Source organism: Chaetura pelagica, unplaced genomic scaffold, assembly GCF_000747805.2.
Source record: "Chaetura pelagica isolate M959 unplaced genomic scaffold, ChaPel_1.0 scaffold107, whole genome shotgun sequence".
NCBI classification, from domain to species: Eukaryota; Metazoa; Chordata; class Aves; order Apodiformes; family Apodidae; genus Chaetura; species Chaetura pelagica.
In genome coordinates this window covers 1,556,783-1,568,481 of record NW_009953979.1, presented here as the reverse complement: position 1 = coordinate 1,568,481, position 11,699 = coordinate 1,556,783, and the positions used below count along the sequence as shown (strand labels likewise).

Below are 11,699 nucleotides of genomic sequence, written 5' to 3'. Positions count from 1 at the left end.
CCAGGCAGCTCCTGTGTCCCACTCCCCTTGGAATGATCGACACCTCCACCCCCCTTTCCCCTCCCCCAGCTGCATGTTGGTTGCCTGCAGATAACTGCTCAGTGTCTGGAGCGCCTTCCTTAGTCTCTAGGATTAACAGACCTGTGAATTTATTTACTAAAAAAAAAAACCCCACAAACACCCAAAAAAAAGGCAAAATAAAATAAAATTTAAAAAAAGCTGCTTCCCAGCAGCTGTGAGACAGCCAGCCATGATAATGTATTTAAGATACATGGGGGAAAAAAAAGAGCTTCCGTTGTCTGGCGAGATGTGCTTGGATTTATGATGAATAGAGGATTCTGCTAATGAATGATTTGGAGACTTTGCTTAATTTTGAAGAAAAATAGACCAGTATTGATTGACTTGATCCTGACTGGGGATGGCAGCAAGTATTTAATTCTTCTCTGGCTAAAGTCAGCCCTAAGCTATCTTGCATCACTGTGAGTGATGGTATTTGTCCCATTGAAAAAAAAATAATAACCAGTCTGAAGCATCCTTAATCCAAAGCAATCAATTAAACTGCCTGCCTCGATGGACAACTCTGCCATTTAGAGGCTGTTCCCACAAACATGAGGCTCATTGCAGGGCAGGGAAGCAAAATGGAGAAGGAACTTACACATTTTTTCCCACCAAAGCAGAACAAACCTTCCTCGTCACTAGCTGTTCACTTGAAATATAAAGCTGAATCATAAATCCACATCATCCATTTTTCACCATTCTTTTATCTTCAAGAGATTATGACTGTAGATAAAAAGAAATGGAGTAGCACATCCCTAGAGACCACTGCCTGTGCTCTGACCTAGGGGAAAAAAATCAAGTGTGAAAGCCCAGGCACCGCCTTGCAGCCCTGGTGCCCTTGACAGCACCCTTCTCTTCCTAAACACGAAGCTACATAAGCAGCTATTGCTGGCAAATCTCTTCCTCCAGTCACCAAAGCAGCTGTTTTCACCAAGATCAAGCTGCTTTCCCATGGCAGGAGTGACTGGCAGCAATATTTGGGCTTTGGGGCTGTATGGTGAGAAAGGAGGACAGCAGCAGCATCATCATCATCCCCAGGAGCTGGAAGAAAAAACATCTAGAAACAGGGCACTACAGAGAAAGCAGCTCCATCAGCAGCTGAACAACAGGTTTAGGACCTCCCTGAACCCAGGTTGCTCTACATCACCATTCAGTAACTGCTCATGGATTTCTCTTCCACAAATATATATGATTTAAGCCCTCTGACACTCCTGCTCCCACCAGGGAGTTTAGCATTTCAGCTCAGTGCTGTGCAAAAGTTTCCATAGCATGGGGGGGGGGAGGAGCTTGCATTCCATAAACAGGAGTTTGTCTTCCCCAGAACACACATATTTTAACCAACTTCCCAACCCCCATTCCCAAATTGTAGGTCTTTGACAAACTTCTGTGTTTTGTTGTGGGTTTCTTTTGTTGTGGGGTTTTTTTTCCCCTCAGCTATATTATTACTAATGAGCTGCATGGAGCTTTTGAAACAGAACACCATGGATTCATGTGCTCTTCCTTTTTATTCTGTTCCTTCCCTAACTACAGACATTTATCCTTTAGATCACTTGAATACCAAGCTTGTTTTCAGAGAGCTCCATGCAGCAGCTCCAGGATTCTCCCTCCACACCCCTTTCAGTCACTTAAATTAGAGGTTGTCATTGCACATGTTCATTTACCAATTCCCCAGGTATTGGAATAAGTTTTAATAAATTGTGGTACCTTAAAAAAAGGTGGCACATGATTCTAAAAAGATGCTCACTTTTGAATGCATTAGTAAAAAAACAGTGTTTTATTAATTTATAAAGTACAGAGTTTCAAGCAATTAAAGCCTAAGTAGAAACTAAATAAAAGTATCTAAAAGCTGGGAGGTGACTCACCTAGCATGGCAAAATGAGGAAGAAAATGAATAAACAGCCATTCTTCTGCCCCACAATTGTCTCAGGTGTTGTAAGGGTATGCCAAAACTCATCTGTATTCCAGAAAAATGGACCTGGTCTCAACTGGAAACAGCATTGGAAGAGCAGCAGCATGCTCTGAGGTGGCAAAAAGTAGCAAGAGTTGTGGTGGGTAAAGGAACAAAAGATCCAGATCCCCTTTCCCAGTTCATTTCCAGTCACCACATGGTCTGTCAGCACTGAGGTGTCAGGAGCTGAATGAGCTTCAAAGCAAAGTGTCTATCCTTGCTGCCCACAGTAATGCACTGGCACTATCAAATCAGATTCTCTAAATTCAAAATTGAAGTTTAATTTAACAATTCAAATGAACTTATTTCCCACATGTCCCTGCAACAGCTCGTTTCAGGGACCACTCCTGTTAGACAGTTCATTCATTGCCTGCTCTAGGGACAGAGGTCCATTAGTACTTGTTTGTGCAAGACAAAAACATATCTTACAGCCTAAAGGAGCAGGTGAGAAATTGTTACGCTTCCTCATGGAAGGCCAGTGGAACCTCTGAATAAAGACATGGCAGGAAGACAGACTCTCTCCATGAACTTAAGCTTATGACACACTGCTTAAAATAGAGGGTCTTCAAAATTGCAGCCACAGTCTTAGTAGAACAGAGGGAAGAAATAGATAGTTGTTTCTAACAGAAACACAAGTGCTTCTGTCTTCTGTGTGGCACAGAGGGGCTCACCGTGTTGCCTTTCTTCTGGCAGCTCATTCCTTTCCAGCAAAAGGCAGCTGTCTCTGAAGGACACTACGTCACCTCCAGCACAGGATGAACCTTTTCCAGGAACAACAAGGTACTTCAGAAAAAGCGAAGAGGAGCAACAAGTTTACTGAGACATTTAACTGTTTTTCAAACTGGGTGCAAATTGGACTCCCTGTTTACCTGCCAAGATTCCAGTTCAGTCCTTTTCATTTCCCTTGAAAGAACAGCTGGCACAAGCAGCTAACACAGCAGGAAGCATGATTCCTTAAACTACTTTAAGTGTTAGTGACGCATACGTTCTAATCAAGAGTTGGCATCTTTAACATTCTTTGTATTTATTTTAAGAAAGCATTTTAGTTAATCTAAGCAAGAATATTCAGAAGCTACTGTGAAGGAAATACATTTTTGTTTCTGCTCAAAACTTTTCAGAATAGACACTGAACATGCTTTGCCAGCTCATTCAGCAGACATCACCCAGTTACGTGGCCCAAGCACCACGGAGAGAAGAACCACACACAAAAAAAGCTCCAGTTAAACCTGACAAAGACAACTGCTGCGCCAAGGACAAGCCACGTGGTGTTATGAATGAGAAGGCAGAGCTGGAAAGATGGTCAACACACACTGGGGCAAGGAAGTTGGTCTGCAGGCATGTTTCTGCCTGTTTCTTTGCTGTCCTTCAAAAGGGCAGTCACAGGATGGCAACAAAAGGGTGCACAAGGGTGGCTTGAAAAGAACCAAGTCCAAAGAGTCCTCGATGACTGCGCCGTTTCTGGCCAGACAGTCAAGGTCACCTCAGCCAACTTTTCACCTATGCTACTCACAGCATCAAAGAACACAAATATAAAAACACTGACCATTTGCATAAAAATAAATATTTTTTTGGTAGATCTCCTCTTAAAATTACTGTACAAATAAATAAAGTTATTGTCCATTTAAATAAAACCGTTTGGGGAAAATGGGAAGCCAGCAACAGTCTTCTGATTGACCCACTCCTCCCAAAGGAATGTTCAGCATCTCCAAGGCCTCCAGATCACACAGCAGGACACGACACCTGCAAAAGAAATGTGCTAAAGTTGCAAAATAAAAATACTTCTTGGTCCATACCAAAGGTCCCCTGGTCTGCTATTCTGCCTCGGGGCAATCACCAACATATGCACACTTAGGGAAGGGCATGGGCACGTACACAGGCTTTGCTCAGTACAAATCCCAGTTCTGAGCAATGTTTAACTTGAGGATGTCCTGAATCACAGGTTACACCCATATCCTTGTCTTTAAATTCATGAAAGAAAACTAATTTAGGTGCATTTCACACTGTTCTGAGGAGATTGACAGTTCATCTGCCCTGCACTAGAGAATTTATTGCTAAAGCATGGGGGGTGAGGGGAGGGGAACAAGTATCTCCTCTTTGATTCAAACTAGCTAAGTAAACTAGCGGAGAATTTCTTCTGGAGCACCTAGGATTTAGTTAGCATTGTGAGAAGCCCTTCTTAGCTTCTGCTTTACTCCTGCTTTTAGATCAGGGCAGTTGGATATGAAATGAGTTTATTTTCTGGCATAGAAGCATCCATGAACTGGTGTTCAAGACAATCCCATTTTAAAAAGTTGAGCTGGTTTTCATTTCAATCCACACCAGCACAGCAGCTGACAGCATTTTGAGCAGCATGAGACCAGCACCTCGGGGCATGGAGCACTGTGGTGCAAGTCATTGCTGCAGCCACTCTGATGACAGGCCGAGAGCAAGGATTCAGGAAGCTTCCTACCAAGCAGGAAAATAAAAAAAAAAGAGAATTAAGGTAGTCAGTGTTCTCAGGGATATGTCCTAGTATTTTTCTTCTGAACCTAGTCTGCAAACCTATTTACTGTTATGGCTTCATAATGAAAAAGGAAAGTCACCAGCAGTAAGCCTGACACCCTGCTGCTAGAGCCTGTTTTTTTCCTCTTTATCTTTGCAAATTCCTCTAAAAAGCAGACTAACCACTCCAGGGCTGGCCTGCCAACTAGTGGTACTGTTGCTATTGCAGTGTGCCAGGCCTACAAATTCAGGTGGGAGTCCCCAGATCCCACCAGACTACTTGAGTCGTTTTATGCTATTAAACTGATTTTTCTAGATAAAAAGGCTTGGTCTTGTCCACTGAGGTTTCAGTGAAGCATTTGATGTACAACCACACAAGGAAGTATTACATAGACAGAAGCAGGCTGGAATTAGGAAAAAGATGTAAGGCGGTTAACCTGGCCCAAGGGAAAACTGAAACACATAATTTGAAAATGAAGAGGCAAGAGTTGAGTTTTATCAAGATTGGCACTGGCAACAGACTTGTTTAATTAAGGTTTTCACTAACAGCCTTGGCACAATTAGACGTGTGCAGATGACACAAAGCTGGAGGTATTAGGTTATAAAAAAGGACAAGGAAACATTCAGGGTCATTCACTGCTGCTTCTTGCTGACAGGGGATGAAACTGAGCAATAGAAAACATAAGGTCATGCATCCATGAACAAGAGTAACTGCTGTAACCCTGGCTGTTAATAATTTGAAGCAACTCGAGTAAAATAAAGGGGTTTAGGATACAAAGTAATTAGAAGAGGATTAAATGATACAGATATGAAAGAAGATGCCATCCTGGAATACATCAGGAGGAATATTTCCAGCCTAGACAGTAAAATGCTTGTGTTTTACAAGGATCTGAAGAGACTCATCTACACTAATTGCTGAAATGATCTGGAGATGGAGAAGCTGGAGGAGCTGGAACCAACCAACCAAGCTTGGACAGGAAGAAATGCTGCTAGTTACTGTTCTCTATAAAATAGTGCAGCATGGGCAAGCACCTGGGTAGGAGAATATTTTAAGCTAATGGACAAGTCTGTCAGAAGATCAAGAGTATTAAAGTGATCAGAAATACATTTGGACTGCAAAGGACAAAACCATATTGAATTTTATGTGAGACATTCAAACTTCCATCAGGGCAGATACCAAAGAGGCCACCAAGAACTCACAAGGCTTAGGATCAAATTTTTTCTCAAAGTGGGTGCTTAAAAACCAAGTGTCACTGCAGGACTCAGCCAGACCACCAGGATTCCAGTCTGGCCTTTTCCAAGACATTCTTCAAGGCCTTTCCACATTAAACAGTTCAGGACAGGAAGCTCCTCCATCAGCAAGTGCCCTCTGATATGCTCTGAGCATTAACAGTGCTTTAATTAAAACAAAATAAATCTGTCTTTAATCTGACAGTTACTCTCCTACCTGAATACCATGTTTAAGATGGACACCTTCGAACATACAGTAACTTTGCCCACTACAGCATTTATTTCGTTCCAAGAGCAACAAAGAAGTGCAGATAAATGCTGGAGTGCTGACAGAAATCTGCCCACGTTTGTGGCAATCAATGAGGTTTAGGGTAAAGGACAGGCTGGCCTGAGCGCAGACAGCACAGCCAATTCCCTGAACAAACATCATGAAGGTGACAGAAGTTCCTTTGTTAGATGTACTTCAACCAAATTCCTTTTCCTAAGTGTTTATTGAAGCCTTTTCTTCTCCTAGTGGGACTGAATCTTTTTACAGCTGAATTCTCACAACTTCTACAACTGCTACAGGTCCTGTTTTGTTTAGATGGCTTTGGCCAGAAGGTCAGTAACAGAAAACCCCCTGTGAGCTCCATCTAACCACAGAGCAGCTTGGCAGAGACACTAACCTGAAGGTCCATCAGTTCTAGGAGTCGCAGCGTTGGCGCTTTTTGCCATAGGAGATTTGCCTGATTCGGACTTCCAGTTGGAAGGCATCCAACCTTTCCTTTGGGTTAAAAGCCAGCATATCATGCAGGAGCTTGCAGAGATCCTCTGGCATGGACTTCTTGTTCTTCAGGGGAATCTGTAATTTCATATTGGGATTCTCCAGCAACGCTTCTCCGAGGGGAATAAGCTCCTTGCCTTGGCAGATGTAAATTCCTGAACACAGATCAAAAGGAGCCGGATTACAGGGGTAGAGGAAAGGCTACACCGAGTGGTGTCATGTGCAGCATGGGCAGACAACCTGGAAAGTAGCTGAAAGATCACCAGACAGATCACTTATTAAGTCAAATATTGGGAGAGGTTGTTATCAGAAGAGGCTTTTACTTTTAATTAGTAACCCAGATGCTGCACAGAGGGAACAGAGGAAGCAAGTTTAAGCACAGCCTGCGTGTCAAGCAGCTCCATGGACCCTCTGCAGAGAAGGGGCTGTTGGCATTAACCTCCTCCCTTTTACTCCGTTTTACCCTACGAGCAGACTTAGAAGCTCTCGGAGAGGGAAGGAGATGGTGCTCAGCTGAGGTGGCTTGAAAGAGTTAACTACAAAAAAACTTATTTGCTCGGTTAGTCAAACAATTTTCAATTAAAATGCCAGCATATGCCATTTACCATTAGCCAACTTCTCCTCGGCAAGATTAAGGAAGGGAAATGTAAATTTGCTCCTGGTAATCTAAATAATTTCACCGGTTGTTGAAAATGATTAACCAGCTTCCAAAACAGACAGTAAAAAGAGCTTTGCTCACTCAAGCTGGTCTGCCCCTGCACCAGGCAAAGAATAAATGTTTCAAAGGCAGTGACCTGGCTGGGTATAGACAAGGTTGGCCCTGAAAACTCCTTATCTCAAGTTGGCGGGTAGTGATTTTAATGAAATCTGTTCATGCTTTGGTCTGGGTTGCAGCCATTTGCTTGTTTCTGTAGGCAGGAACTAAAACATTTATCAATGTTTGGCATTTTAAAAAGAAATAAATAGTAGAATTAGAACTGAGCCTACTGGAAGATGAAGAAAAAAATAATTAAAGGGATTGCACGATAGCTTTTAAAAGTTCCTCTGTAGAAATTCCTTTAAAGAACTAAAACAATTAAAGACAGACGGATATACAATGATCTCAGAGCCTGCTTAGATGTCTTCAATTATTATGCTAATGTGCATGACTGGCATTCTCTCCTCTTGAGATGGATTTTCCACTGCAATGTACTCTTCTGAAATCATTTAACACAAAGTATTTCAAGCGTGTGTGTATGTGGGGGATTGGGAGAAAGGAGGAAGTGGGGGAGAGAGGAGGCCATCAGACAAGTCATCCATGGGAGATCTTGCATCTCTGAACTGGGAGGAAACTCGGCCAGATGGCAGTGAAATTCATCTCAACATCCCTTCCCATTTTATTATTTGGCTCCCTGGAACATCTGTTCAGTGCTCTGAGTGATCCCTTCCCTTGGTTACACCAAGTCATAGACATGAGCAAACCCATAAACCCAGATTCAGAAAGGTGGGAGTTTTTTTTGGTTGTAGGACCATTAAAAGATTTTCTGAGCAAATGGAAGTTCAGAGATACTAAATCCTCTGCAAAGAGTGAGGCTGTGGGACAGATGCCTCACCATCAGCTACTGGCTTTTTCTCTTACAATTCTTTTGTGACAGTAAGAGCCAAATCCATTTTGGAAGAGCTTTCCTTAGGGTGAGGAAGGCCGGACAGAAGAGAAGCCAGAAGTGATCTTTCCCTTAACCTTTAAATCCCAGAGAGTATTTCTGGCAGAAGAAATGATCTTCCAAAAACCTCACTATTTGTAAATATAAAAAGCATTCCCTCTGTCTTAGTGATATCTCTGCAAGACCTGGGAACCCTGCATGAGAACCAACTAAATTAGGAGCAACACATGCTGAAGAAAGAGAGATTGCTTTGCAGTTCTCTTAAAAACAAAACCTTCAAACATCAAAAAATCCCCCAACTTTGGGTTTCTTTGGGTTGCAAAGTGCTTGGATATTCCTGGAAAAAGCCACATCCAAAGCATATATGCCACAGCATTTGTAGCTATGCCTGGGAGAACATCTTTCAGAGGATCCTTACAGATCCAGGACATCCACTGACAACAGGACAGCACTGATCTGATCCTCACCAAGCAATTCCTTCTCGGTGTCCCCGTCTCGGAAGGTGATCCTCTCAACCATAGCCCAGAAAATGATCCCAAGGGCAAATATGTCAGCCTTGGCAGTGTAGTGACCTTCCCACACTTCTGGAGCCATGTAGAAATTCGATCCACAGGCAGAGGAGAAGCGATGCTGGTTCACACTCCCTTTCCCCTGACACACCTTGCTGAGGCCAAAATCTGCTACCTGTGGAAGAACACAAAGAAAAGCAAAATAATTGATTCCCAGATATCAAGTTTCCAAGCATGTTTACAAAGAGCAGCTCAGTGAATTCCACAATGAAATCCACCACATCCTGGCACTGACACTTGTTGGGCAACAACCCTAGCAAAACAAAGAGTGGATTATTTTCTCTGTCTGTGCCCCAACTCCTTTCCCGCTGTTTGTTCCTCCTCCTAAGCTGGGCAAAACAGGTATCTGCTTGTTATCTTTGAGTGAAGTTCACTCTGCTAAACATAAAGCACACCCTGAAATACACCTAGGGGAGAAGTGGCTCCTACTGTTCCACAGAGAGCGCACTGAATCTCTCGCATTACCTTTAATTATCCATAGTGATTAAGATGACATTGATTTAAAGGTCCCTTGACAACTCCACAGGTCGAAGTACAAATACCATTATTGAACTGAATGGTCCAGAAATTAATTATCTGCACAGCACCAAGCTATTTTTTTATGTCTATTATTTTATGTTTTATGGAAACTTTCAAGATCAAATGTCCAAGCTTTTCCAGCTCTCTGAAAAGGAGCTGTAGACTTTCAGCCTGGTGCTACAAGGCAGGCAACAGGTCAGACTTCACCTCAAGCAGGGCATCAACCCACAAAAGCACAAAAACACTCTCCACCTCCCCAGATATCAATATGTGCTTGAGGCAGCAATAATGGAAGCACTAGCTGTTGTAACAGGGCAGCGCGTTCCTCAAGTTTGAGGGAACAAAAAATATTGCTTCATTTGTGGCTGATTGTGAGCTCTTAGATTATCTGGCGAGCAGAAGTTTGACAGCCCTGAACTGTTCCTCTCAACAGGATGACCAATGAACGGAGGATGTTTCAGAAATGCACCATCGTGACCTCTACTTCCTTCCAAGACTCCCAAACAAAGAAGCCCACAAGTGATATCAGATGTTCTGATTATTACAGTATCACAAGACTTGCCACAAGCCCATTCCAAACCACGTGACATGCAAGCATGAAGATCACAGGCTCGTTACAGCAAAGTTTGATTCCCTTTTCACTCCTTTACCTTCACTATGGGACTTCCCTGTACATGAGAAATCAAAATATTGTCGGATTTGAGGTCTCTGTGCACTATCTGGTTCCTGTGCAGGAAAGCCACGGCATTGCTGAGCTGCCTCATGAAGCTGTTGTTCAGCTGAGCATCCGGGCTGCGGGACAGCAGGTACTCATTCATGTTGCCTCCATCACAAAACTCCATCACAAACCAGAGGAAGCAGGCAGCTTTGGGATCCATGCACCTCCGCCCCTTCAGGCAGGTCTCAATTAGCAGCAAATGACTGTCCGACTTCCTGTAACGATGGCTAATTGGCTGAAAGACTTGGCCGTACTGCAGAATACACTCCTCCAGCTGGATCACGTTTTCGTGTTGCCTCTGGATGCTCTGCAAGGCCCAGAATTCTTGCAGAGCCAGTTCTATGTTCTCGGGCACGTTGCAGTGCATCCTTTTCACAGCCACTTTGCTTCTGTTTTGGTTCATGATGGCCTCATAAACCACCCCATAACTCCCTCGGCCCACCTCTCGAACAATGCTGTACTTGGCTTCCGTAGCCATCCCTCACTTTGGCCCAGGGAACAGCAAATCAGAGGAAAACAGTTAGGCTCATGGCAGTCAGTGGTCACCTGCAGTAAAACCTGGGAAAAGAACGGAAGGAAAAGCTTAAAACTCTCCCAGACCAACTGTCAACTGCAAACACTTCCAACTGGTATCAATGTTAGCGGTGTAGGCATCGCTACATGTTGGAGCTGCATTAGGACCAACAGCTAAAAGAGGGTTTTAAGAGAAAAACCTCCATCCATGGTAACTTTGAGACATTATCAAGTACAATCCTGACCACACAGTGGGATACAACCACCTAGGAAGTGACATTGATTTGTCCACAGCAGATGAGGTTCAATGAGAAAGAAAAAGAACTATGTACACACGTTTCCTAAGCAGGGCAGGAAAAGGAAGACAAGACCTCCTGGGTGAGAGCTGAACTTACTGTTACCAGAATTGACTTTTGAAAGAATAAAAATGAGCTAGAAGTGCCAGTTTGGCACTAGATCTTTCACCCTCACCTTCCCCCTGCCTCGTAAATGTACTTATCAATCAATAGCTACATCATGTTCCTGTGCTTCCACCATCAATTTTCTATCAGTCCATGCCCTGAGAGTCACTCCTTCCTCCAGCTCACCCCATTCCAGTCCCTCCTCAAGCCTTTACCCTGCATCTCTCCTCCATCTCAAGCTCTCTGTCCCATTCCCTGGTTCTCCACACAGGCTGCAATTCTCATGGTCCCTCATTCAGTTCTCCCCTCAAACCTAACTTCTCCTTCCACTTCAGCCCCTCATCTCATTTCTCCCTGCTCCAGTTGCTCCTTAATCAACACATTAACTCTTCCCCCACAACTCAATTTTTCTCTGCTTTCATGCCCCACATGTTCCTTTTGCAATCCCCTTAACCCTTCAAAACCTCTCCCCTAGTCCACCTGCCTTCAAAGCTCCCACTTCCCCTGAAATTCTCCACCCTTCCCAATCCTTCAGTCCAGCTCCCCAAACCTAACACCCCTCTTGCCAGCTCAACCAAGCTTCCTTCTCAATCCCCCTCCCTCCTCCAGCTGTGTTCCTTTTCCAAACAGTTTCTTCTCACCCAACTCTCCCACCCTATTCCCCAAACCATCCCCCCTGTTGCCCCTGCACAGGTCCAGCCCCACCCCTTCCCCCACATGGGCCCCATCCCTTCTTCACCCCCTCCTCCCCAACCCCTGCCTCACCTCAGCCTTTTTCCCCAGCCTCCTCCACTTGCACCATCCTCTCAGGCTCTGCTCTTCCCAGCATCTCACCTAAACTCATTTCTCCTTGAGCC

The 11,699-nt window shown here is 44.0% G+C and overlaps 1 protein-coding gene across 1 annotated transcript; it reads right to left on the bottom strand.

The window, feature by feature from the left end:
- Positions 1-6,271: 6,271 nt before the first annotated feature.
- LOC104392746 (serine/threonine-protein kinase PDIK1L-like) lies at positions 6,272-10,479 on the bottom strand. Its single transcript, XM_010002182.1, has 3 exons — positions 9,861-10,479; positions 8,590-8,806; positions 6,272-6,634 (listed from the first exon to the last, which is right to left on the bottom strand). The coding sequence occupies exons 1-3, from the start codon at positions 10,404-10,406 to the stop codon at positions 6,399-6,401; spliced, it is 999 nt and encodes a 332-aa protein (XP_010000484.1). The 5' UTR covers positions 10,407-10,479; the 3' UTR covers positions 6,272-6,398.
- Positions 10,480-11,699: the final 1,220 nt, after the last annotated feature.

Bases quoted from the DNA above. Each gene is read 5' to 3' on its own strand.
- LOC104392746 (XM_010002182.1), bottom strand. From the start codon at position 10,406: ATGGCTACGGAAGCCAAGTACAGCATTGTTCGAGAGGTGGGCCGAGGG. The intron at 8,807-9,860 runs GTAAAGGAGTGA...GTTCTTCCACAG, and splicing joins AGGGAAGTCCCATAGTGAAG to GTAGCAGATTTTGGCCTCAG. The intron at 6,635-8,589 runs GTGAGGATCAGA...ATCTGTGTTCAG, and splicing joins CACCGAGAAGGAATTGCTTG to GAATTTACATCTGCCAAGGC.